Raw genomic sequence first — 27,876 nt, forward strand, 5'->3', positions numbered from 1 at the left:
TAAAATCATAACTTACTAATTACTATCCCGATCATGGTTGTTAGTATCCTACGATACTCGATACGTATCATACGATACGATTCGATACAGGTCGTCAACGATACGTATTAGAGAGTGTATCATAAACCATTCGATATGTTGATATGTATCCTACGATATGATATGTATCCGTTCGTATCCTTAAAAATATCGATATAAATCGATACAACTTTATTAATTTGGGCCAAAGGTCCAAAAAAAAATTGGGTCAAAACCGGGTCACCCAACCCGATTCACTAAAACCTGTCCAAATTTACCTATTTTGCATGAAGAAAGTGAAGAGGAATATGTATTGCCCATTTTACATGATAATAATAATATAAGTGGAGATATAGATATTGACATTAATCTTAAAATTTTGTGATTAATTTTGATTATGTAATACTATAATTTAAAGTCAATAATACTACAAAATTCTTTAATTAATCTTGGGGATTATATTAATTTTTAGAAAATTTTGATTATTTTATTAATTTGTTTGAAAAAGACATATCTTACGATACGATACGCGATACACGATTCAAAAAATTAGATTTTCGATACACGATACGATACACGATTTGATAACCATGATCCCGATCATGATAATATTGAAAGACTCAATAGATTTTAATGATTAAACGGAGATAAGTGATCAATTTTTTTTTTCAAATTTGAGGAGAAGTTATGATAATTTCTTATATCTTAGGGGTTTTTTTTTTTTTTTTTATTTATTTATAAACGTTAGTAGTAAAGAGTAGACTCATTCAAATACTTCTTTCTCTAACATTAAAGATAACATCAACCAAATTTTAACATCTATTTTCATTAGAGGTTGAAGTATAATTTTTAATAAAATATAGACATTAACCACCCAGGGTGATCGAGAGGGGCGATACAGACTTTGGGTGTATTACTTTAGAGGTATCGAGTTTGATTCCCTTTGATTCGGTTGCTAATAGGGGTGACCATTAGATAATTTACCTGATCCTTAACTTCAAGACCTTTGAAGATTAGTGGGAGCGTGTAAGCTAGCTTGGACAACCTGCGCTACACAAAATAATATATATAGATATTCATCATGGGTTTGATGCTTATTTGTTTAATGAATGAAAGAATAGTGCCAACTCATGCCACCATCAATTCCTTAATTTATTATTATTATAAAGTATAAACTAAAAATACATCAAAATCTTCCAAATCTTAGCATATCTTCGTTGAACCTATATCCATTAATATATCTCTTCATTTCATGGAGTTTGGACCATGGTTATTAGTATCATAGGATACTCGATACGTATCATACGATACGATTTGATATAAGTTATCAACGATACATATCAGAGAGTGTATCTTAAACCTTTCGATATATTGATATGTATCCGTTCATATCCTTAAAAATATCGATACAACTTTATTAATTTGGGCCAAAAGCCTAAAAACAATTTTGGGTCGGAACCGGGTCATCCAACCCGGTTCACTAAAACTTGCCCAAATTTACTCATTTTGCATGGAGAAAGCGAAGAAGAACATGTATTGCCCATTTTTTAATATAATAATAATACAAGTGGAGATATAGATATTGACATTGATCTTGGAAATGATATGAATGGTTGAGAGAAAATAATATAGATTCTTAATTTTGTGATTAATTTTGATTATGTAATATCATAATTTAAAGCCAATAATACTACAAAATTCTTTAATTAATCTGGGGGATGATATTAATTTTTAGTAAATTTTGATTATTTTATTTTTATTTTTTAAAAAGGCGTACCCTACGATACGATATGATACGCGATACACAATTCAAAAAATTAGGTTTTCGATACATGATACGATACACAATTTGATAACCATGGTTTGGACCATGGTTATTAATATTCTACGATATGCGATACGTATCTTACGATACGATTTAATACGAGTCGCCAACGATATGTATTAGAGAGTGTATCCTAAACCTTTCGATACATTAATATGTATCATATGATACGATATATATCGGTTCGTATCTTTAAAAATATCAATACAAATTGATACGACTTTATTAATTTGGTTCGAACCAACAAAATTTTCAGGTCGGATCTAGGTCACCCAATCCTATTCACTAAAACCCGTCCAAATTTATCCATTTTGCATAAAGAAAGTGAAGAGGAAGATGTGACACCCATTTTACATGATAATAATAACACAAGTAGAGATATAGATACTGACATTGATTTTGGAAATAATATGAATGGATGAGAGGAAATGATATAGATTCTTAATTTTATAATTAATTTTGATTATGTAATACTATAATTTAAAGTCAATAATATAACAAAATTCGTTAATTTTATTATTATTTTTAAAAAAAGTTGTATCCTACTATTCAATATAATATGCGATATATAATTTAAAAAACTATATTTTCGATACACGATTTACGACCGTTGGACTCTTATGACTGCCAAACTAAATACAAAAATCTTTCAAACATTAATTGACAAAAAAATCATAAAAACGATGGAGTCATGTTTCACATGTAGTGCCCTATATGATTATAATATGTTCGAACTTTTGTTGATGGCGCTTTTAAAAAGAGAGCACTTTGTAAGGTTGGAGTGGATGACTGTTTAATTGTTAGGGCCCATGAAGAAATAAATAGAATAATCTTGAACATGTACATTCATGAATAATAATAATTCACATTTCTTCTTTTTGCTAAGTTGTTGAACAAGGATTATTGGGTGGAGCAATGCTACAATTACTGAAAAGGTATATTGAATTCAGACACCGAACAGACGTGGTATTATCTGCTTTTTTTAAAAGAAAAATTCATAATTAATCAACGATCATGATAATGTCACGTTTATTGATGTATGAATTCGATATTCCTTTTTTGGTGACTTGTATCATTTTTCTTATTAAGTGTACTACTGAAGAAGTTCTAAGTTCGAGTAATCTCGATTGCTAAAAAAGGATAACCAGTATAGTGTATACTCAGTCGTTAACTTTATGATCCTGAAAGATTAGTTGAGGTACGAACAAACTAGTCTGGGAATAGATCACCCAAAAAAAAAAAAAAAAAAAAGGGAAAACTGTTGAAAATGAATGATAGTTTTTGTCTACATTTCACCATTAATGTCCCCACTTCCAACTATTTTCTTCTATTTTGTGGGCTCTATTTGCAACTGACAAATACGCCTTATTCCTTTTTATCTTAAAGAATAGAATACACTCAGATTGACAAATTATGCCAGGGAAGACCAAGACTTAGCCCAATTTTGCGTCCACATTCATTTTCTTCTCCCAATTGTTCACAACTTGAGTCTACGTACGTTCATACGCCACCTGGAATCTCATCATAAACAAACTCTAACAATCTTTCCAATACAAGTACAATCTAACCCCTCTTCAATCTTAGCTTAAATTAATCATCTTATGTCTTTATCAATGTTGTTTTCGTCTTTTCCCACCACCCCACCAATGACCATACACCATACTTTCTTATATGTCCACATTAAATGTGCTCTAATTTACAACAAGACAACATCATTAAAATTCAGAACCACCCTCTAGCCGGAAAAGATGTCTCCTGCTGCCGGAGTGCAAGTGCCACTGCTGCCAAACCACAAGCTGAGAAGTCGTGCATCTGTGTCCGGGGCTGTGTTTAATGTTTCCACTAGTATTATTGGAGCTGGGATTATGTCCATTCCCGCCACCCTTAAGGTCCTTGGTGTCATACCAGCTTTTGTGATGATTGTGATCATTGCTTGCCTTGCTAATATCTCTGTTGAAATTCTGATGAGGTTTACGCATGCCGGCGACTCAACGTCGTACGCCGGTGTGATGAGGGAGTCTTTTGGACGTTTAGGATCGGTTGCAGTACAAATCTGTATTATGATCACTAATCTTGGGTGCTTGATTATTTATTTGATTATTATTGGTAAGATTACCTTATGCTCGAGATTCAGCGTAATTCAAATGAATGGAATATTGGCTCTTTTTTTAACTATGTTGTGGTTGTTTTGTCAACAGGTGATGTTCTGTCTGGGAATCAGCCTGGAGGGTTAGCTCATTTGGGGGTGTTGCAAGAATGGTTTGGGATTCATTGGTGGAATTCTCGAGCTTTTTCTCTGCTTTTCATTGTTGTTTTTGTCATGCTTCCATTGGTTTTGCTCAGGCGTGTAGGTGAGTCTCTTGAAGCTTGAATGATGATTTTGTATTTGATGATTTAGAAGTTTATTCGTCTGGCGTTTTTTCAGAATCTCTGAAGTTTAGTTCTGCAATATCTGTTCTATTGGCGCTGGTGTTTGTTGGTATATGCTCAGTTATGGCAATTTCTGCACTTGTTGAAGGCAAAACCAAAACCCCAAGATTGTTGCCTCAATTGAACAATCACACCTCATTCTTTGAACTTTTCACAGCTGTTCCCGTCATTGTGACTGCTTTCACATTTCATTTTAATGGTGAGAACAGCTTGTATAACTAGATCCTGTTGTGTATTCTTTAAAATTTTAGTTCTCACTAGCTTTTCTTATCATTGTTTGCAGTTCATCCGATTGGTTTCGAGCTCAACAAACCATCTGATATGATCTTAGCAGTAAGAATTTCACTGGTATTATGTGCCGCCATCTACTTTACAATAGGACTATTTGGGTACCTTTTGTTTGGAGACTCAATCATGGCTGATATTCTTGTAAATTTTGATAGAAGTTCTGGTTCAGCAGTTGGTTCACTGCTCAATGACATTGTTAGGCTGAGCTATGCACTTCACCTTATGCTTGTGTTTCCCCTATTGAACTTCTCCTTGAGGGTTAACATTGACGAACTCCTCTTCTCTAAAAAGCCTATTCTGGCCAAGGACACCACCAGATTTTTGTCCATCACATTTGTACTTTTAGCATTCTCTTATCTAGCAGCAATATTCATCCCAGACATATGGACTTTCTTTCAGTTCTTAGGATCAACTTCTGCTGTTTCTCTTGCCCTCATCTTCCCCGGGGCAATTGTTCTCAGGTATTATTCATGTAATTCGAATTGAAGGTGCATTTGACATATCTAACTATGGATGTTTTTGATGAATCTGATTCATCCTGTTGTTGTCTTTCGATTACAGGGATGTTCATGGTATATCAACAACAAGGGATAGGATCACCGCATTAGTAATGATAATTCTGGCTGTAGTGACCAGCGCAATTGCAATTTCCACAAATATAGTTAGTTTCTTTGGAAACAATTCATAATCCATTTCCTAGTTTTTTATTCTTTCAGTTAAGGTGACAGTTTTCTTGTGTATGCTGCAATTTCTCTCATTTATTTCTTCAGAATCTCAGATACATTGTAGATTAGAAGAGGAATTTATATATCCTTCCTTGGATTTTCTAAGTTTGTAACACCAAAGAAATATTTCAGATGAAATTTAAAAGTGAAATCTTTCAATCTTTTAGAGAAGAGTACCAAGAATTTATTTAACTTTACTAAGAAGATATCAACAATGTATGGAAATGGAATCAGACACATACAGTATTAGCTACAATTTTTACATGAGACAGACAATTTTAGACCCGACACCAATTCAAGATATTCTCACTATGGATTACGATTAATGCCACAATGAATGCATAATCGACACCAGGGAAAACTTTAACCTTGAAACTTTCTGTAGCTTTCCATGTTCTCCATGAGATGCTGTGATTCATCTGCATAATCATGTTACAAAATCTCTTATAGTTATTACATGAGAAGAGATTGGACTAACCATACATGCTGTATGTTGGCATAGTCCTTAATGAAACATGCAAGGAGTAGGTGCCGCTTCTGTAGACCATTCCTTACTTTCAAAGTTACATGTATTTAGGTGGTGATAGATGTGCGCAATAACTATGAAACTAGAGTTTGGAAAATTTAAAGGAGCAGTCAATCCATTTACTACAGCATTTCGTGAGTTTCCATCTTGGGTGGATGATCAGTTCCAACTTAAGAAAACTGCTGGCAATCAGTCAGAATTAGAGATGAATGAAATCACCAATAAAGAAGTGAAGAGTCCAAAAAAGAAAATGCGAAAGCGGGTTGCAATGTACTGCACAGGAGGAATTCGATGTGAGAAGGCTTCCAGTTTTCTCCTAAGCAAAGGTTTCAAAGAGGTATCTCTTTCTGGACTCTCATTAAATCCAATAAAGCCTACTTTGTGAAATATCTTATTATGGTATTTTACATGTGATCATGGTGAATTTATAAGTTGTATCATTTAGGAGGAGGGACTCTGAAATACCTTGAGGAAGTCCCAAAGACCGAGAGCCTCTGGGAGGGTGAGTGCTTAGTGTCTGTTGAACATGGATTGGAACAAGGAACTTTCAAGCTTTGCTATGGATGCAATCAACCGGTAAGCGATGCTGACATGGAAGCCCCTGAGTAGGAGTATGGAGTTACCTGACCACATTGTTACTCGTCAAACACGACATAGACAATTTGAGAGTTGGGGCATTATCGGTGGTCGACGACCAACATCAAAGACCAATACTGTAAATGAGAACATTTCCCAGATTGCTTGAAGGGTCATGGTAAAGATAAGATATAGTGGAATTTGGATAGGCATTAGATAAGCTTTAGCTTAGCGGTTAAATCCATGAATGATACAAAGACTTTTTTAATCTGAGGATAAGACATGTTAACAACCCATAAATCTAATTCTATTAAAATAAGTAATTATAACAAAATAAATACTACAAAAAAAAAAAAAAGGAATTATAAAACTTAACTAAATTAAAACTAAACTCCAAATTAAAATAGAAAACTACTTAAATTCTTATTATGAAACCCTAAATAAATAAACAAAATCAAATTATAATTTAACAATATTTTTTCTACATCACATACCATATAAGTGATCAAAATTATTTTTGAGTAATTATAGATACCTATGCAAATTCATGTAAAATTGTTACAAAACCATTTTTTAATTAAAATAAAAACTCAATTTATCTTTAAATATGAATAGAATTTATTATTTTTATATTTTTAATTATTTTATGTTATTCCAATCACTTCTTTTCTTTGTATTTATCATAGATGTTAAAATCTTAAAATATAAGAATTTTTTTGAATTATTATTATTATTATTATTATTATTATTTTTACATAAGGAACATATATATTACTGTTTATTTTATTATAAGAATCCTACCAAAAATTGATTTCCTTTTAACTTATCTAGTAAATTTCGGATTTGGATTCTTTTGTTGAGCAGATCTCTCCTTAACTTCTTATAAAAAAAAGTTAATCTCATATTTGGGAATTGAAAGAAGAAAAAGTTATGGATAACAAATCAGGAAATATTGCTGAATTTCGTCAAGATTTAAAGAGACTGGCAAAAGAAATTGATGATCTCATTAACGCACAGATCTACAATTTGAGAAGAATGAAGAATTATGTCCTCAACGGACAACAATTTAAGCTGGTTAAGGCACGTATATAATTTTTAATTTTATGTATATATGAATCCATGTTATTGTTTTTTTAATTCTTTCATGGAAAACTATTATGTGATATTGTTTGTTGCAGGCGGGTACAGAGATGAATCCCCAGGAGGTTGAAGAATATAAACTTGATCACAAGGAAAACAAAATATTTCTTTTGATTGGGATGGATCTTCAAAGCGCAATCAAGGATAGTGACTTGACTAAAGCTGCTTTGGATGTGTTGAAAACCTGGGAAAAGATTACTAAATCTCTTGAAGATTCAAAGAGATTGGAAATAAAAACTGAAGATCTCGATCTCGATAACGAAACAATGATTCTTGATGATAATGATGTGCTAATTGCAAATCTGAGATCAGCTCAAGAAAATCACGCCACACTCGGAAGGCAAAGAGAGGATTCATTCAAAAACTTGTTGCAGACTTTTGAAGCAATAGGAATGTTGTTGGATGAGGAGAATATGGTATATGTACTGGTATGTATATAATCAAACATGTGTATTTCTTGATTGAAAAATACATTGATTTTTCGTTNCTCTTTCATGGAAAACTATTAAGTGATATTGTTTGTTGCAGGCAGGTACAGAGATGAATCCCCTGGAGGTTAAAAAATATAAACTTGATCAGGAGGAAAATAGAATATTTCTTTTGATTGGAATGGATCTTCAAAGCGCAATCAAGGATAGTGACTTGACCGAAGCTGTTTTGGATGTGTTGAAAACCTGGGAAAAATCTCCTGAAGATTCAAAGAGATTGAAAATAAAAATTGAAGATCTCGATCTCGATATCGAAACAATGATTCTTGATGATAATGATGTGCTAATTGGAAATCTGAGATCAGCTCAAGAAAATCACGCCACAATCGAAAGGTAGAGAGAGGATTCATCAAAAACTTGTTGCAGACTTTTGAAGCAATAGGAATGTTGATGGATGAGGAGAAGATGGAATATGTACTGGTATGTATATAATCAAACATGTGTATTTCTTGATTGAAAAATACATTGTTTTTTCGTTAATTGTTTTTGATTTTCAGTTGAGAATGGAAATAAGAGATTATCTACATCACGAGAGTGAGACAATTAGAACCACTGCGGAAGAGGTATGGAAGTATTGGGAAAGCCAAGTGAAGCCCTAGTTGGAATGTCAGACAAGTTATAGATATCATATGTCGTATATTATTGTGTTTTGGATATCATATGTCATATAAAGTCTTTGATTATGTAGAGGAAATAATCTTTTTCGATTTGCTCCACAATGTTGAAGAAGAAAATTTTGTTTCTCTGTTGATGAAACATGGATCATCCATGAAGAAATAAATTGAATAATCTTTAATCAATTCGCATTTACAATGAATGATAGTTTTTGTCTACATCAATGTCCTCCCTTCTTCTATTTTGTGGGCTCCACTTATATATAATCTCATATCTTTATCGACGTTGTTTTGGTCTCTTCCCACCAATCACCATGTGCCCCATACTTTCTTATATAGTCCACATTAAATGTGTATTAATGTATAACAAGACAACATCATCAAAATTCAGAACCACCCTGTAGCCGGAAAAGATGTCTCCGGCTGCCGGAGTGCAAGTGCCATTGCTGCCAAACCACAAGCTGAGAAGTCGTGCATCCATGTCTGGGGCTGTGTTTAATGTGTCTACTAGTATTATTGGAGCTGAGATTATGTCCATTCCCGCCACCCTTAAGGTCCTTCGTGTCATATCAGTTTTTGCGTGCGTTGATTGTGATCATTACTTGCTTGCTGGTATATCTATTGAAATTCTGATGAGGTTTACGCATGCCGGCAACTCAATCTGTTGAAATTCTAGTGAGGTTTACGCATGCCGGCCGGCAACTCAACGACGTACGCTGGTGTGATGAGGGAGTTTTTTGGACGTGTAGGATCGGTTGCAGTACACAGAGACAGGAGTTTGAACTCTTTTAAGTTGACAGCTCAATTGCCTCGACTTTAAACTATTCAGGTAAAAACTCATCCATTAAACTCAACTTTTCACGGATAATTTAAAAGAACAGAATAACAAATCAGGTTGGATATTTTTAGGAGGGAAGATCAAATAGGCCTGTGGTAAATACGTATGAATGGGAAAAAGTCAAAGGGCAGGATTAATGGGTTTGTTTAGGGTAATTCATATGCTCCACTAAAGAAATTCAACATCAGAGCAAGTTTGTTTAACAGTTCTACCATCCACTCAGACAATCCATACCCACACCAATACAAATATACACATGTTGGCATGGGTAGGCCTCACAGCCAAACGAATTACTAAGGTCGTGAACAAAGCCATCAACGGTGCATGCCTTGCCTAGTACACAGTAATTTAATACACTATATTGTCTAACTTTAGAGCAGAGAAACAATTTTTTTCAATACTAATCAGAGTCATAGACATATAGACACCTATGATTTACCACCAGTTACACAAAATAAGCAAACAGAAAATATTGTTGTATATGAGGGACAATAACAATTGCACGAAGGATAAATTTTCAACTCATTTTCTTAGAATCAACAAGAAGATACGAGGCACTTTATTAGAGTAAAACACATATCTCTTCTAAATTTGGAGATTGCTTTCTCACAATCTGAGTATGGTATATCATATCTCAGGGTAACACACGTCTCTTCCAAATTAGGAGATCGCTTTCTCACAATCTGAGGATGATATATCATATCCCAAATCTTGGAATCTCTTTAGTAGGCTTGACTTGTATTCTTCGATGTCACGCAATTGGAATCTCTTTAGTAGGCTTGACTTGTATTCCTCGATTTCTTGATCATTACATTGGGGAAATGGATATCTGCTCAGTACAAGTGTTGGTTGAGTGGACTTTATAACTGATATAACCCCAGCACGGTGTAAAGCTCCAACAGCTTCATCTGTGTGACAGGACAATGGAAAAACAAATATTTGTAATAATAGACATAACTTATTGTACTTCACATTTCAAACACAAAAGGTTTAATGCACTCTATGATAGTCATATCTTATGCATCTTTACATTCAATTTGCCCACTTCATAGCTTCTCATGCGTGATTGCTCAAGGTTCACTTACCCTACACAATTTTGCCTCTCAACCATTGTTTGACAGATATAAATAAATGTTATCAGTGTGATTACCTTAGTCACACAGTAGTATCATATTCTCTTTTATATCCATAGATTAACTCATAAGAGCATCTGAATGCAAACATAACTAACCTGAGCCAGAAAGGGCAGCAAGAGCCTTCAGTGCGATTAGCCGTGTATCATAGTCTCTGCCTCTATAATCCCTCAACACATTTACAAGCGCCTCAGCACCACCAATCTCCACTATTTTCATCCTCCTTTCATCTGTGATCAATACCAAACCAAAATTACAATAAGAGATGCAGTCCATAAACAATCTCCAATCTTAACAATAATGCCATTAAAGAAGAAAGAACAAATCTTTACCATCTGTTGCATGAAGTTCTAACATATGAGCTCCAATCATGTGATTAAAAGCACGGCATTTCAAAAGTGTCATAGCTACACTCAGATAATCTCCTGATTTTAGGAAATCATAAGATTAAGTTAAGAACCCTTCAAAGGCAGCAACTTTCAATAACATCAGCTAGTCGAAAATCAATTCTCATGTCCATGAAAAGAACACTAAATTGTAGATAACCCAAATAAGTTGCAAACCCAGCAAACACAGACATCACTAAGATGTATTTCAGTCCACAAGTCAATCAAGTGAAAAAGAAAAATTTTAAATTTCTTTGCAACCAAAGAGAGCATTAGCGAATCCAATTGTTACCCAGAAAAACACAAAAGTAAAAAAATCCACCTTCGTCATTGTGATATGAGAAGTGACGGGATTGAACATGCCCAGGTCGTCTTCTACACAGAAACTGCAAAAAAAATAAGAAATTAAAATGAAGAATTAGAAGATAATGAGAAGTGAAGCAGAGTGAGGGAACGAAATTACAGTGGAGAGTCGGGATGCTAAGATACGCATGGTGTTATCTAACAGAAGAAGATTTGAGAGAGAAATAGGGCATCAGTGTATTGACAGCAAAAACCAACTCTTGTTATATGCTACCAAGGAAATAGTTGCATGACCACCTTTTCATTCCTTTATCGCCCAAATCTGAATTCCACTAAGTGACGTGGCCACCTAACAGCCTTTGGATGGTGATATCGTGAAAAATGCAGATCCTTAGAGAATACATTGTTTTATATCACAGCATACACCATACTATTTTCTGATTTATAAACTACTAACTTATAAATAATTTAATTTAAAAAATAAATAGACTTCTTTAGGGACATTGTCGAATTTCCTGGAAATAAGACTTCTTTGAACAGAAGTTACAGATATCATTTGCCAATTGCCATATATTATTGTTTGAGTTTCCATTGTATATTCTATTTTTATTATCATTGAACTATTCCTGGAAAAGATTTTTCATCATCAAGAGCTCATTCTTGAATAAGCTCCAGAGCTTCACCAATCTTATTGGGAAATGATTACACTTATTCGGAAAACAAAAGTGAAATAGGTCTTAGACTCTTGATCAATTCCATTTTAAGGTTTCAGTGGGAATATGCAAGCAAATATGAGAATGGTTAGCAGAGAGACAGGCCTTTGAACACTTTTTAAGTTGATAGCTCCATTGCCTCAACTTTAAACAATTCACGTAAAATCTCATCCATTGAACTCAACTTTTTATGGATAATATAAAAGAACAGAATAACAAATCAGGTTTGATAGAGGGAAGATCTAAGAGGCCTGTGGTAAATACGTCGGAATGGGGAAAAGTCAAAGGTTTGTTTAGGGTAATTCATATGATCCACTAAAGAAATTCAACATCAGAGCACGTTTGTTAAACAATTCCACCATCCACTCAAGACAATCCATACCCACACCAGTACATATATATGTGCATGGCATGAGTCTGCCTCGCAGCCAAACGAATTACCAAGACCATGAGCAAAGCCATCAACGGTGCAAGTGTTGCCTAGTCACAGTAATTTAATACACTATATTGTCAACTTTAGAGCAGAGAAAAACGTTTTTTCAATACAAATCAGAGTCATTGGCATATAGACTCTTATGATTTACCACCAGTTACACAAAATAAGCAAACAGAAAATATTGTTGCATATGAGAGACAAAAACAATTGCATGAAGGATAAGTTTTCAACTCATTTTATTAGAGTGAACAAGAAGATACGAGGCACTTTAATTTTCCCTGGTAAAACACATATCTCTTCCAAATTTGGAGATTGCTTTCTCACAAAACTGTGTCTCACGTTTAAAGCTGAACAAACTAGTTTTATCATCAGAAAATCTCAAGACGGTATATCATATCTCAGATCTTGGAATCTCTTGAGTAGGCTTGACTTATATTTCTCGATTTCAGCATCCTCAAAGGATTGTGGAGTGGACTTTATAGCTGATATTGCCCCAGCACGGTGTAAAGCTCCAACTGCTTCATCTGTGTAACAGGACAATGGGAAAACAAATATATGTAATAATAGGCATCACTTATTTTAGTCCACATTTCAAACACAAAAGGTTTAATGCACTCTATAATTGTAATATCTCATGGATCTCCACATTCAATTTGCCCACTTCAAGGAAGGATATAGCTTCACACAGGTGAGATTACTCATGGTTCACTTACCCTACCCAAGTTTGCCTCTCAACTATTGTTTGACGGATACAACATATTGGAAGAGTTATAAATAAATTTATCAGTGTGATTGCCTTAGTCACAAAGTACTAACATATTCTGGAAAAAACAAACAAACTACAAACTTTTATATCCATAAGATTAAACTCATATGACCATCTGAATGTAAACATAACTAACCTGAGCCGGAAAGGGCAGCAAGAGCCTTCAGTGCTTCTTTCCGTGTACGATCGTCTCTAGCATCTCCCAACATATTTACAAGCTCCTGCTCTCCACGAATCTCCACTATTTTCATCCTCCTCTCATCTGTGATCAATAGCAAACCAAAATTACAATATCAGATGCAGTCCTTAAACAGTCTCCAATCTTAATAATAATGCCATTAAAGAAGAAAGACCAAATCTTTACCATCTATTGCAAAACGGGCTAATCTAGAAGCTCCCATTCTTTTAAACAAGGGATCCTTGACTTTCAAAAGTGACACAGACTGTTGCATCAAATTATCTCCTAATTTTAGCAAATCATAAGATTAAGTTAAGAACCCTTCAAAGGAAGCAACTTTCAATAACATAAACTAATCGAAAATCGATTCAAGAAAATCAATTCTCATACCCATGTAAGGAAAGAACTGATAACCAACAGCAGTTGCAGTCCCAGCAAAGATCAATTTCAATAACCACCCTATCTTTCTTTCAGCTTCTTGTTCAATAGCGAGCTCATCTACAGGTCAATCAAGTTAAAAAGAAAAATTTTAATTTCTCTGCAACCAAACAGTGCATTACCGAATCAAATTATTACCCAGAAAAACACAAAAGTAAAAAATCCACCTTTCGCATTCTGGGATGAGAAGTTACGGGATTGAACATGCCCAGGTCTTCGTCTACACAGGTACTGCACAATATTTCACAAAACAATAATTTAAAATGAAGAATTGGAAGATAATAATAAGTGAAGCAGAGTAAGAGTTAGAGGGAAAGAAACTACAGTGCTGAGTTGGGATGCAAACATGCGCATGGTGTTATCTTCCAAAACAAACTCTATTAAAGCTTTCTCTCTCTGAGAGTTTTTTGTCTATGGAGCTTCAACTCGGTTAACGCGTTTCACAGTTTTTGAGAGTTGAGACTGTGGAAGGTGACAATCTGACGGTTTAATTCAATTTACGTATATATTTTCTGATTTATAACCTAAGCTATAATTTAATTTAAAAATAAATAAATAAATAAAGCTGCTCTCAAATTTAATAGATTAGTTGTTGACTTGTGAAATTATCCAAAAATATGTTTCATATCAAGTTTAAATTAAAAGTTTTGTATTAGTATTTAACAGTTTATTATGAAAAGAGTGGAAATAATATTCTTTTGTTTTCAATTGTAAGCATTATTATTTAGAGTAAACCACATATTCCCAACCCAAGGTTTGACAAAATCCCAATTCATACCCCAAGTTCCATTTTTTCCAGATTCCCACCTTTAAAGTAACGGAAAATGGTTAGATATAACGGTTCAGGGGTAAATTGGTCATTTTGCAGAGGAGGCGTACATTAGCAGATCGTCGCCCCTAATAAAGCTTTGGCGCACGTTAGCCAACATCACCGTCGACATTTTTCGCCCTTTTTCCAACGATTCTTCCACCCCAAATCATCATTGTCACCACCATTCGAACCCTCATCCTCTCCTCTACAAAACCTTATCCTTCACAACCTCTCATCACTCGCCGATCGCCAGCCACGCCAGCCGCCACATGCGATTGGTTTTCGTCGGACTCCACCGACAAATGACCACTAAACGGTTGTTGGGGACATAGGGATTTTGTAGATTTGGAGACACTGGTTGTAGTGGTGATGTCCAATTGGATTTTCGTCACTGGGATCGACCGGAATCAACTGAAGAACAATGAAAACCTAAGCCTAACGGTGCCAACAATTGGAGGGGCTAATGAGTCGAGAACTAGAGGGGTTTTGGACGACGAACAATAGGGAAGGTGATGGAGGTGACTAAGGGGCTCAACGCCATCGAAAACAACCTAGATCTGGTAAAAACCGAGACGATGTGCAGTCGCTGAGGGTGTAATTAAAGTAATTTGAAAATAAGATGGTTAATTTAATAATTTTAATAATTTAGGGGTTAAAACATAATTTATTAATTTAGGGTTAAGAGCATTATGGTAATTGCACCCTCACTGCCCTAAAAATTGTTAACAGTGTTATTTTAAGGGTGAAAATCTAGAATAAATGAAACTTGGGATACCAACTTAAGATTTCGTCAAACCTTGGGTGGAAGTATGTCGTTTACTCTTATTTATATGACAGATTAATAAGATAATAAAAGAATCGGTTTAAGTCCCAGGTCAATCAGTCCAGCTATTTGGTACTATTTTGCCTGTCCGGTCCAAAGCGATGTTTAGACAATTAACAAGTCTTATATTGAACCGGACTGGAGTTGGGGCTGGTTTGATGAGGAAATGGTGGAAACTGAAAAGTGAGAGACAATCCAGGGATATGAAACTGGTTTTAGACTTGACCTTTTTTTATTTCTTTTATGAGCTATTGAATTAGATGTTTAATAGCATGAATTAGTTAATTTGGAATTTGGTACTGATTTTTTGTTTGGTTTTGTTGTATGTTAATAACCGCTTAGACTTGAAATCAAGTCTTTGGTTGCAACGGCTAGGGTTTTTCTTGTACGGATCACAGGGGTGTGTTTGCTGAATTTCTAACCTGCAGGGACTCATGGAGATTTCTCAGGGTATTTCTATTAACTTTCAAACTTACTGGATCACCGGTAAACAGCCTCTTGAACGGTTCAAGGGGCAGTCCGGGATTAAAAACATTGGACTATATTATGTTGAAAAAGAAATTAAATCTTTAATTGGCCGATTAATACTTAGAAATGTAGAATTATCATAACAAATATAGGAGTTAAAACCTATTAAACACCATATTGAAGTGCTACTGGTAGAAGAATTCAAGGAGATGGTGAACTAGCTGATACAAACAACTCTTTCAACTTCTGTAATTCAAAACTGGGTTAAGAAAGACTAGCTTCATTCTAATAAATGCCACTTTAATTTGACAAGAACCAAATTATACAAAAAACTATAACAAAAATAGAGAACAGAACTTCTGAAAATGGATCTTATGCTGTTGCCCGGTATGCCATCTGTAAAAATAACACTGTCCCTCATAGGACTTCACAAGTGAAACAACCATCTATTTCCTGTCCATGTACACAAAGACGTGTTGTTATGATTGTTGCGTTAACAAAATCTCTCAAAATGTAAATGCGACGATGATGCTACATGGACAATGTTGCATCCATATGATAAAATATTAGTCCTAAAATTTATAGCTTTCCAGTTACAGGTCATGGCACAATGGATGAGTTAAGTTTTACTCAGAAAACGAAATCACCCACCAAAACTTCTATTTGGGTTCTAAAAGACATACTTGTATCAAAGCTACTCAATATGCAACACTATTAAGTGAAACAATAAAGAACAGCGAGATTTGACTGACCTTTTGCTCTTGAGAGGCACAACTAATCCTCTTTTCTCCAGACTTTTGTAGCGATCCTTTACAAGGGTGCAACAACCCTTCATGTAATAAAAAAGAAGAAGTAAAGTTTCATTTTTCAGGGTTTGCACAATAACATGTAACTTAAAGGATAATCATCAAGAATGAAAACTCAGCATACCTTTAGTTTTCTAAGGGATCCAGTGATTTCTTCAGATAATAAGACTTGAGTAGGAGCTGGCTCAAATCTGTAATAAAATTGTTCGTTAATATATCAATTGTGCTGAAAGTACTATCACAAAGTTTTGCAAATACATACAACTGGAAAACCACAATTCTAAAAATATTTATGACATTTTTCAAAATATTGGGAAAACCTTCAGCTTCTAATCAGTTGGATGACCTCAATCTCCGTCCAGCTTCAGTTTTGCTTAAAGTTATACAACTTAAGATGCCTTAATTTAAACTAGTTATACGCCTCAAACTAGTTGGAGTGAAATAAAAGGATCCAAAAAATGCTGTTTTAGATATTGAAAAGTTCTTAGTTTCATGTTTTACTTTGGTGATCCACTTGGGAATGGAAACATACTAAAATCATGGAGAAAACATTACCCAGAAGATGATTCTACCAATCAAAATTCACTTTGTTACTTCAACATTTGCTTCTATTTATGCACTTAATAAGCAGGAAACCAAAAAGGAATAACAAAACTAAAAATATGTCAAATTTTTTTAAGAGGAAAGGAAAACAGCATACTTGTGCTTTCCCAAGCGTGGTGGACAAGCCTTTAATCTTTCTTGCTTAGCTACAACTCGGCGCAGATGTCTTTTCTGCTTCTCCTCGTCCTCTTTGGCTATTTCTTGAATAATATCATCCAAGCTGCAACCATAAGAAGAAAGAATTAGTTAAGATGTGATTATTACAAGTCGTAGTAGAAGAACAAAAGTATATTACCTGTCAATTTGTTTGGAAAGTCCCTCCACCTTTTTCGACGCAGATTCTTTTCTCTCCAGTTCTTTACGTTTAACTCTCTTATTCAACTCCACTCGAGTCACTGGCTTTGTTTTTTTAGATCTGCACCATAGCATTGACACTGGATGACCCCGAGGTATTTTTTATGTTCATTCAAGCCACTTTAATTTTATTGGAAGTAAAAGTGATGACAAGTATGCAAAGAACATCCCATCCCATGTTTGATAAGGGACAGAAAAGCAATGACATTTAAGAAAAGTTGCAAAACTATTATACAAGCAACGTGTCATTGCAGAAGAATTCTTCATTGTCAAACATCAAATTTAACAGAATCATTAACAACTAAAATAGCCAGTAAAACATAAAAAGCTAACCTGTTCTCAAGTTCAGTTTCTTCATTTTCGCTCAAATTCTCCACATTTTCATCATCACTGCCATTATCCACCTCAAGAAAGTATCTCTAAAAGTAATAATTTTTTGTAAGGCTCTGGTTAAGGCATATAATTAAAAATGCAGATTGAAGTACTTCACAATTTTTAGGGGACATCATACAATCACAATACTCACACCACAGAGTTCTTAAATAAATGATAAGTGCAAGAAACAAAAGCAACTCACATCTTCTTCATCAATCACTTTTCCTGGAACAGTTATAGGAACTGGTTTAGGACCCAATTCATTTTGATAGATTTTCTGCATTTCTTCAGCAACAGCTACAGCCAATGATTCCTGGATTGAGATAAACGAGATGAACAGGTTACTTTCTGGAAACTATATGAGCCAGCAAATAAGAAAGCATCAAACAAACATTGAATTTACCTGATGACTTTCAAATGAGGGATTGAATGAGCACCCTGCAGGTTCAACTTCTACTGCTGGAATAACCGAAGGTTTAGAGACCTGTCAATGGCTCTACTGTCAACTAACAACCATCACAAAGCTAAATATAAATGCCCATCATCTTAAAAGTACATTCAAACATTGCCTCTATGATTCAGAATGACTTAATGACATCATGGATTTCATGTTATATACCAATGAGATAAAACACAATGAAATTAAAGAAAAAAAACAAAAATGATATCTACAGTGTCACATGTAGAATAGATGCTCAAAAGCAATTATGGCAGCAAAAAGGCATTTCACAATTGCATTTAAATAGTAGTAACAATAGTTTACCTTTTTCGATTTATTGTCACCTTCACCTGCAAAATTTTCATAAGAAGTGTCTCAAACACATAATCTAAAAATAAAACCCCTGAAAATGCTAAAACTGATGGTTGTGCAAAATACCTTCATTTGACCAAATGTCAGCCATGCCAGAATCACTGCTACCATCACCCTAGAGAAAATAAATTGAAACGCATAATCAGTTTCATCCAATATAGAAACATATTGATATTACTCGTATAATTGCTGACCTTGGGAATATCTTGAGTCAAAAGTTTTTCTTTTGCAATGCCTTTATCTTTTTTCTTCGATTTCTTCTGCTTTGACTTGGATGATGGCAATGCTTGAACAAAGGGATTCTTTTGCAGTACACTATCACATCGCAGCACCTTCTCCCTATGTTTCTCAATCTTCCTCTTCACAGAAAGATCTGGCATGAAAAAAACCGAGAAATTCAAGTCACAAAAATAACAAAACCAATAAACCTAGAGCAATGATTCTCACAAGCAAAAGTTCACTGGTTTCATAAGCAAAATCTTTACATTCTGAAACCTAATAGCAATACTCATAAGCTTTCATCTTATCACCATCAACAACTAGAGTATAGCTTTCCACTTAAATTTTCAGCTTCTTCCAATTATGTTAACTTATATTAATACTAAGCATAATTTAAAAAAAAAAAAAAACAAATTCAAAGTTAAGATAAATAAAGACAGAAACAAACGAAAGAGAGAAAAAACATACAAATTAACATCTAAATTACTTGTTTTTCACAAGCAAAACCCTTAATTCTCTGAAAGCTTATAAAAACACGCATGAGTTCTCAACCTTATAATATTGCTTTCGCTTAAATTTTCAATAGTTTGTTACTCAGCTCATAAAGAAATGAAAAAAAAAATAAAACAACCCATATTGAGTTAAAAGGTTAAGGTTAAAGCAGAGCTAACCTTTGGACTTGTCAACAAAGAAAAGTGATTCGTTAGGAAGCTGAGAGAGAGAACCACCAGAGAGCGCATCTTTAGTTGATTTCTCAAAGTAATCTTCTATGTCCTCTGTGCTTATGTTTGCCCTCCATGCTTTCTTTCCCTTTCTCGACCCTTTAGCTTTCTTCCCCATCTCCACTCTTCTTCTCCTTGTCTGCGCACTAAAAGAGGCCAAACGGTGAAGAAGAAGAAGCAGCTTTTATATCATTCTATGATTCTCGACCTTTTAATTGGGCCGGGTCGGGCTCCTTTTTGCTGGGCTGAGTTGGGCTGAGCCCCAACCTTCTAGATACACCACAAATTACTCTAAACCCAGGTTTAATAGAAAACTTCCGAAAAGTGGANTAAGTATGATATAAATATATAATCAAATTAATTCCTATAAGAATTTTATTTCCTCAACTCACTTTTATGCGATGTGACAAAACAATAAAGAACATCTACTTCTCTATTCACTAGTCCATTCACTGATAACAAAAAACAGGACTTCTTAGGTTGACAAACAAAAATGGGTATAACCTCCCAAGTATGGATTGATTATACAGAACAAGCCATGGGAACTAATGAAAATACCACCTGCATGATTTGGAGGAACTTTCTAAGGGAAAAAATGATTGTCAAACCACCTCTAAATTCAACTTTTGGCACATTAAAAATCCTCAGTTTGTCCAGCTACACAATAACAAAACAAACACACAAAGGTTAAAACATTATACCTGTCATTGCATGAACTCCAAACTTAAGCTAACAGCCACACAGTGGTGAACAGTGTAAATTCACAAAATTACAACACTTGAACAGTGGTGAAGGCTTACTACTTCCAGACAGGAGAACCTTTTTTCTTTCATTGTAGTAGGGAGCAATCCTCTCGATCTTGCTCTCAACAACAACCAAACGGTTTGTCCTTCCTCTTCCTAACAAACGCAGAAGCTTGCTTCCAGTAATGCTCTTGCACTTAGCATTACCATGAGAGTCCGGAAGAATAACACCGATTTCAGCAAGAGTCAGACCCGTCTTTCCAAACTTGTGACTCTTATCCTCGACCTAACTAATCAAAACAAAGTTTTTTTTTTTTTTAGCAAACAGTATCATCAAATCACCACAAAACAAACATATTCCTTTGTATTAAACACTATCGTAAACTAAAAGGATAAACATAATTTTACGCCATAAACCCTAAGGTACACAAAAACAATAAACATACTTCCTGCCATTAACCAAATCGTAAACAAAACACCAAAACGAAAAATACCTTTCTTTCCAACACAACCTACAGTAAACGAAAACAAAAAAAGTATAAACAAACGTGATTACCTCCAAAAGTTCAAACACTCGCACCCTTAAACCTTATCGTTGACAGCCTCAATGATTACGAACTTCAAAAGTCGCGACTCAGAAGACCAACTTGTCACTAGAAGTCGCGGAAAACCTCATCTTTCGCCAGAAAAAGTCGTTGTCAACAACCCTTAACTCCTACCGTTAACAATGTACACGAACGCAAAACGCAAAACTCGCCAACCGCTACTCCACTGCCAGTCTACCTCGCCGTTAACACTCACCGGTCACCCTAAACAGTCACCAGAAGGCAATCGAAGACGTCAACAAAAAACCCAACAGTCTCTGCTTCCAGAACATGCAAATGTCAAATGACTTTTGCGTTGCTCCTTTTCGTTCAAATGTCAAACTCGCATGGACACCTGTCAATGCCCCAACCCTACACTTCAATTTCAAATTTTAATTTTTTATTACAAATACAATGATAATAATGCCCTTACTTTTATCAGTCGAATGACCATTATACCCTTTTATATCAAGAAAACTTCTAACGGAACTCTCATGGATGGCAATTTTGATATTTTGAAACTTTTAAGGGGGCAAAATGTCATTAAGGCAAACTTGGTGGAAAATAGTCGTTTAATTTGTAATGTCAAAACATTATAGAAAGGAGATGGGATTTGGTCTCTTATATGGGCATGTCATTTATTCAAATTTGCTTTTCATTTTTATAACAAACCGACAGTTTAGACTGCATCATTCCAATACTTCCCATTACGACTTGGCAGAAGCCATAGGACCACAATCTCTCTCTTTATGTTCGTTCATTTCAGAGACTTCCTATTAAATTTCTGTTCATTCTGAGCACGCAGCGGGCATTTGGTCTAGTGGTATGATTCTCGCTTAGGGTGCGAGAGGTCCCGAGTTCAATTCTCGGAATGCCCCAATATCTGTGCTCTTTTTTCGGGTTTTTCTTTACTTAGCTCTGAAGAATCCGAAAATTTTGAAAAGTATAGAAAACCACCCCAGCCGCTTATCCTTTTTTTATAATGGTTAGGTGAATTACTTACCAAGGTTTCTAGTTGAGAGTTGTTTGGCTTCCTTATTGACTTCATGATTGATTTGTTGGATTTTATAGGCTTGTATTAAATGAGTGAATTTATATATCATTGATTTAGTTGGGAATTTGAGTAAAGAAATTTTGAGACATCCTCCTTTTTGTCCCTAAAAAAAATTTGGAGTTATAAAAAATTTGGCGTGAAGTGCAAGTAGATCCATTTTATGAGAAGGTTAGCAATTAAATTAATTTATTATCGACTTGGGTCTTGGCTTGACCAAATCAAATGAAGTACCCAAGCTTCATTTAATAAAAAAACTCAATTGGTAATATATTTATGATTATTATTTTATATCATAAATGATTTTATTTCGTTAATAGAAATGATCTCCAATTGTTGATCAATGGAAAGCGAAAGGGAATGAATATCAATATGTCAAATAGTTAGTAGAAGCCATGAAATAAATGAATTGATAAAAAAGTTTAGGAGGGGGTAATGAGTGAGAGAGAGGAAATATTAAGTAAAGTGAAAAGAATATAAAGTAATATATCATGATAAAATGATTAGGTTTGGGACCTGAACAAATTAAGAAAGAGCATTTTTTTAGACTGAGTAACAAATAATTTAGAGTAATACTACACATACAATATTTTTATACAATATTATGTGATAAAATATGATTGACTGATTTTAAATTAAAATTAAACTTTCACCCAATTATCTTTTGCCACATAATATTGCATGAGAATGTTGTATATGTTGTATTATGAAATAATTTAATGGAATGAATAATTTTTTTCAATATTCTAGGATGTGTTTATACTTTTTAAAAATAATGGGTGCCCTAGGATATTAAGCATTTCTCGGGGGGTGGGAAAAATTAATAAAAGAAATTAAAAAATGCTCGCTAGAAGGAGGGGTCGAACCTCCGACCTTATGGTTAACAGCCATACGCTCTAACCAACTGAGCTATTCCAGCTTCTTGTTCTGGAGCCCAAAGCAAAACATCTAATAATAAATATCAGTCGTCATCCACGTGACTGGAGTAACGCGGGCGGGTAACCATTGGTTATCAATACCGGTTCGCGGTGATTCTCTTCAATTCCGCCAAATCAACCACATCTCCACCTCCCAAGACCACCGCTTACAACAAACCTTAACTCTTAAACTCAACGAATCTTCATCACCACCCTGCCACAAGACTATTATCTGTTTTTCGCCCGTTTATTCAATTCCAACGCCAAACAAAACATGACAGAAGACAGCGCTCCTAGGGTTTCCTCCGACCACTCCGCCCTCTCGACGGACGCTTGCCAAATTAAGCAAAGGTAGTCAGCTTAAAATCCTAAAATCCGTTGTCCTTTTCTTCTCTCGTAATTACAAATTGAAAATTGTTTTATTTCGATGCATCTTTTTGAGGTTCTTGAATTACTCTCTTTATTTTAATAAAACCGTTCCTTATTGGTGAGTAATTGTTTAATTTTTTTTCCATTATGTTGAGACTGAAAATGAAAATATTCATCTGTTTTGCAATGCTTGTTTGTGAATAATTTTTTTTCCTACTAATTGTAGAAAATGGTTTCTAATTGGTGAGTGACTTGTTAATTCGTTAGGTTGTAGCTAGGTTGAGAATGATTTTATTTGAATTGACCTGTTTCGCAATGCTTTTGTTTGTTTGTAGGAAAAAGAGGAAGTGGGATCAGCCTGCGGAGTCGTTAGTTAACTACCCGTTGGGCAACATGGGATCCCTTGTTGGGGTTCTGCCGTCGGGCGTGGCTCCATCTGTCTCTGCTGCTGCCGCATTTTTGACAAATCCAATAGGGGCTAGTGGTGTGGCCATTCCACCTGTGGCGCTTCAGGGCCCTTCTGTGCCGAAATTAAGTCAGGTGAGATATGTTGCTTTATGGGGTTCCTTAATTGTCTCAATTTTGTTGCATTTTTTGTGATAATTTTTTGTAATGTTACCGGACACATAATATGAATTGTACACGAAACTGTTTCAGTAATACATAGAGTGTGATTTGTAAGTGCTACTATTTTCATGTTGTGACTGATCTAGTAACATGAAGGCGAAAGTACCATAGTGCTTCTCACTAGGCAAATACACGGTTTATGCTCAGACCCATATGCGTTTGTGTTGTGTTCTTTAATACAAAGAATTTTGAGCTACATATGTTTGTGGACTGCTGATAAAATAAATGAATGAAAAATTTAATCTCCATTATGGTCAGATGCATTACGAGATAGAATCGGTTTCATAAGATTTAAAGTTCAAATCCCTTTGGTTTTTTAAGTAGCAGGCAAGATGTCTATTCGGGTAGTCATTGGGAAAGTCTTGGTTTCTTATCCTGAGTTAAGAATCACTTGGATTGGCCTGCTCTGTATTTTTTGAACTTCTGGGTCTTCTGTGTGTTAAGTGTCCTATATATTGAAAGCTCTACTGTAACCTCCAGTGGGAAAATTCTATGGTCCTACCAGTATAGTTGGCTGAAAGGAGTTTTCTTTTTGGCCTCTTTGAAGTTGTGCCCTTCACATATTTTCTTCAAGCACCCAATGATAGGTGATTAGAGACCTCTATATTGCTGTGATATGGACCAGATAGGAAAATTATATGGTCCATATTATTATTATGTTTGTACTCTCTTATAAGTTTTTGTTGAACCTTGGCATATATTTCAGTTGATTTGGCATTGTAATTGTAAAGTTTGCAACTTACGTCATTTAAGGCTTGTTTTACATTTCTTTTAAGGATTATGAATGGAATTTTTCATTGTTGTTTTCTTTTCAGCCTAAGATTCAAGATGAGTTAATAATTGCACGAGAAATTGTTATAAATGATGCCGAATCTTCTGTTCGCTACAAACTTACTAAACGCCAAACACAGGAGGAGGTCAGTTTGATTTTCTTATTTTTGTTTGACTGAAGGATAAGTAATCTATTGTTATTATAATTGAGGACTAGCCATTTATTTCTTGAGGACATTGATACATTTATTCTGTTCTTGCAGATTCAGAAATGCACTGGTGCTGTGGTAATAACTAGGTTTGTGGGCCTTTACAGGATTATAAGATGAAGTTTTCTGATGGCTTCTCTCTTTCTCTTAGATTTTTTATGCATATGTGGCATTGCCTTTGCAGGGGTAAATATCGTCCACCAAATGCACCACCTGATGGAGAAAAGCCATTATATCTTCACATATCTTCTGGGGCTCATGTAAGTATGAGGGATTGATTTCTTATGGAGCATTTAACAATAGCATGGTTGGGATTTGGAGTTCTAATCATGCTGTATGGATTTATATTATATATACTTTTGATTATGTTAAGAAAATAAGTTTCCATTGCAATCTTGGACATGATATTTTAGAATCCACGCAAAATGAAAAATGATTTAAAAAAAAAAAAAAAAAAAAAAATGTATCTGACCATTCAGACTTCTCTGATTGAGTTTGATGGTATTAGTGAGCTAGTGAGAGCTAGTTTTCTGGTATTATCTTTCTCAAGAACCTAGGTAATTGGACTTTTGATGACGTGAATGTGTGAGATGTTTACATGGTAGCGGAGGTTTGTGATCACATGTAGAATAAGATTGTTGAAGAATGTTCAAATATTTTTCGAACTTCTAAATAACTTGTTTTTAGACAACTTTTTATTCTTTGCCTCCAAAAAGCTAAACATTTTGTTCAGCAATCTTTGAGGTACTTATTCATACTTCGTCTTGCTTTGTGTTTCAAAAATAATGAAAATTCTAAGATCCAATTTTCCTCTCTAATATTTTAGAACTGATTTTATTTTATTTTATTGTTAAATTATGGATTACTTCTTCAGTTGAAAGAGACAGCAGAAAGGATTTTGGCGGTTGATCGTGCAGCTGCCATGGTTGAAGAAATGCTGAAGCAGGGTCAGAATGGTTTTCCCACTTTGCTAAGTATGAGCAACGGGGTGAAGGTATACCTGCATCACACCACTGGGTTTGTGAGTTATGACATATTTCAACATTTTAAATCTCTACTTAAATTTGGTTGCACAGGAACTCAGCACATGTGTGTTTTTAAGCTTTGAGCCTGATCCATCATTGAACATTGCTGCTCGTATTCGTGGACCAAATGTGAGATTTCTCTTTTCCTTCCATTGTTCACATCGTCTGCATATGTGTAATCTTCTTAAGAGATTTGGAGTTGTTTCTCTCTCTCTCTCTCTCTACATATATATATAACAGCTGCTTTTGCTGTTTTGACTCTGGAACTTTATGGTAATATCTGCTAGCTGTGTTATATAGTATTTTGCATTTTTTCCCGTCATTTATTGTTATTATTATTTTTTCGCTTTCATCTACTCATTTACTGGTTTGATCTGAACTGTTTAGTTTGTTCATTTTGAATTTTATGTTTACATGATGAAGACAAGAGATTCTAATGTTTTAAACTTTCTCTGACATCTCCATATGATTGGGAGAGATTGTTTTTGCGTTGCTGGTGGTTCCGTTTTGTACATGCAGGACCAGTATATAAATCACATTATGAATGAAACAGGAGCAACTGTCTTATTAAGAGGGCGTGGTTCGGGTAACTTTGAAGGCCTGCATGGCGAAGGTACTAGTTTGCTGTATCTGTTGTGATTTATTGCAAGTGTATTGATTTTTACCTCTGGGAGTTCTCTTAAAATGTATTTTAATATATCCTCCATTCTGGTTGCAGATGTGCATCAACCACTGCATTTATTCTTGTCCAGTAGCAATCCTAAAAGTCTGGAAGATGCAAAGCGTTTGGCTGAGAATCTTTTGGATACAATTAGTGTAGAGTGTGGTGCCTCCAGGTAATATGGTTTCATTTTGCGGTGGTATAAGGTGTTTGATGCGTACTGCTATGGGTTTATGTCTGTTCTAAATCTCCCAAAAAAGTGAGAGAATGAGATTTTTGCTTCCATCAATTGATAGCTTGGATTCGGAATTGGACAATGTAAAACTGACATTTACTTGAAAGTTCTGCAGTAATAGATTTCTGTGTCTTACTCTGTTGCATTTTGATCATTTCATAGTTTTGTTCTCTTTGGATGAGATCTTCTTTATGTTAACAGATGTTGATCATGATCACATTGGTCTGCTATGCATGGTAGTATGTAATTTTATATAAGGAATAATGCGGTTTTTTGTTTGCCTATATTAGGGTTTCATCATCCAAAGTCTATAATGCTGTTCCACCCCCACAACAGTTATTGTCTGGCATTCAGAGTAATGGGGATGAACAAAAACTAAATGCAACTTCTGGTTCTGGATTGACATCAACAGTGAGCATTGCACCAGTTCCTGCAGTTTCTTCTGTTACCGCCCCTGGGGTTGCTACTGTCTCTTCTCAAGGCACTCCGGTACAGTCTGGAGGAATGATGAACCGTGCACAGCCCCAACAAAATATGGTTGGTTACCCCCAGCCTATATTAACTGGAGGAACAAGCTATAGTGGATATGAAGGGATATATCCTCAGGCAACACCTTTACAGCAAGTTGCCCTAGCCCTCAGACATTCATCTGCTCCCATCACCTCATCAGTCACTCCAGCAACATCAGTCACTCCAGCAACAGCAGTCTCAAACCCAGGAACAAAATCAAATATTAGTTTCACGTCTGAGAAGGAGAAACGGCCTCCACAGAAGAGAAAGTTTCAGGAGTTACCAGTTGGTTCCAAGGGCCCTGCAAAACTCTATCAGGTATCAGTGCATTTTTTCCCTACTAGCTTGTTTTAAGACAAAG

General features: G+C 35.0%; 5 protein-coding genes and 2 non-coding genes across 7 annotated transcripts; 3 read left to right on the top strand and 4 right to left on the bottom strand.

The window, feature by feature from the left end:
• The first annotated feature begins 3,495 nt into the window (after window positions 1-3,495).
• LOC116137302 (amino acid transporter AVT6C-like) lies at window positions 3,496-5,435 on the top strand. The gene is made up of 5 exons (XM_031422991.1): window positions 3,496-3,949; window positions 4,042-4,194; window positions 4,269-4,472; window positions 4,557-5,022; window positions 5,123-5,435. The coding sequence occupies exons 1-5, from the start codon at window positions 3,592-3,594 to the stop codon at window positions 5,247-5,249; spliced, it is 1,308 nt and encodes a 435-aa protein (XP_031278851.1). The 5' UTR covers window positions 3,496-3,591; the 3' UTR covers window positions 5,250-5,435.
• Window positions 5,436-10,128: 4,693 nt separating this feature from the next.
• On the bottom strand, window positions 10,129-11,738 carry LOC116137228. The gene is made up of 5 exons (XM_031422902.1): window positions 11,451-11,738; window positions 11,310-11,373; window positions 10,934-11,026; window positions 10,700-10,831; window positions 10,129-10,376 (listed from the first exon to the last, which is right to left on the bottom strand). The coding sequence occupies exons 1-5, from the start codon at window positions 11,478-11,480 to the stop codon at window positions 10,129-10,131; spliced, it is 567 nt and encodes a 188-aa protein (XP_031278762.1). The 5' UTR covers window positions 11,481-11,738.
• Window positions 11,739-12,466: 728 nt separating this feature from the next.
• Window positions 12,467-14,298, bottom strand: LOC116137331. Its single transcript, XM_031423022.1, has 6 exons — window positions 14,146-14,298; window positions 13,989-14,052; window positions 13,774-13,881; window positions 13,570-13,668; window positions 13,342-13,467; window positions 12,467-12,963 (listed from the first exon to the last, which is right to left on the bottom strand). Exons 1-6 carry the CDS (start codon window positions 14,173-14,175, stop codon window positions 12,818-12,820), a joined length of 573 nt encoding a protein of 190 aa, XP_031278882.1. The 5' UTR covers window positions 14,176-14,298; the 3' UTR covers window positions 12,467-12,817.
• A 1,742-nt stretch (window positions 14,299-16,040) lies between these two features.
• LOC116137231 (ribosome biogenesis protein NOP53-like) lies at window positions 16,041-19,962 on the bottom strand. Its single transcript, XM_031422911.1, has 12 exons — window positions 19,763-19,962; window positions 19,067-19,245; window positions 18,939-18,987; window positions 18,825-18,850; window positions 18,465-18,545; window positions 18,264-18,374; window positions 18,020-18,105; window positions 17,628-17,747; window positions 17,430-17,552; window positions 16,854-16,920; window positions 16,676-16,752; window positions 16,041-16,376 (listed from the first exon to the last, which is right to left on the bottom strand). Exons 1-12 carry the CDS (start codon window positions 19,929-19,931, stop codon window positions 16,370-16,372), a joined length of 1,095 nt encoding a protein of 364 aa, XP_031278771.1. The 5' UTR covers window positions 19,932-19,962; the 3' UTR covers window positions 16,041-16,369.
• Window positions 19,963-21,946: 1,984 nt separating this feature from the next.
• Window positions 21,947-22,018, top strand: TRNAP-AGG. Its single transcript has one exon. It is a non-coding gene; the product is annotated as a tRNA-Pro (tRNA).
• Window positions 22,019-23,036: 1,018 nt separating this feature from the next.
• Window positions 23,037-23,110, bottom strand: TRNAN-GUU. The gene has a single exon. It is a non-coding gene; the product is annotated as a tRNA-Asn (tRNA).
• A 113-nt stretch (window positions 23,111-23,223) lies between these two features.
• LOC116137246 (protein RIK-like) lies at window positions 23,224-27,869 on the top strand. The gene is made up of 10 exons (XM_031422931.1): window positions 23,224-23,459; window positions 23,813-24,017; window positions 24,920-25,021; window positions 25,139-25,173; window positions 25,269-25,344; window positions 25,959-26,078; window positions 26,161-26,238; window positions 26,629-26,722; window positions 26,828-26,945; window positions 27,296-27,869. Exons 1-10 carry the CDS (start codon window positions 23,383-23,385, stop codon window positions 27,867-27,869), a joined length of 1,479 nt encoding a protein of 492 aa, XP_031278791.1. The 5' UTR covers window positions 23,224-23,382.
• The last annotated feature ends 7 nt before the right edge of the window (window positions 27,870-27,876 follow it).

This window comes from Pistacia vera, unplaced genomic scaffold, assembly GCF_008641045.1.
Source record: "Pistacia vera cultivar Batoury unplaced genomic scaffold, PisVer_v2 Contig1092, whole genome shotgun sequence".
Taxonomy (NCBI): Eukaryota; Viridiplantae; Streptophyta; class Magnoliopsida; order Sapindales; family Anacardiaceae; genus Pistacia; species Pistacia vera.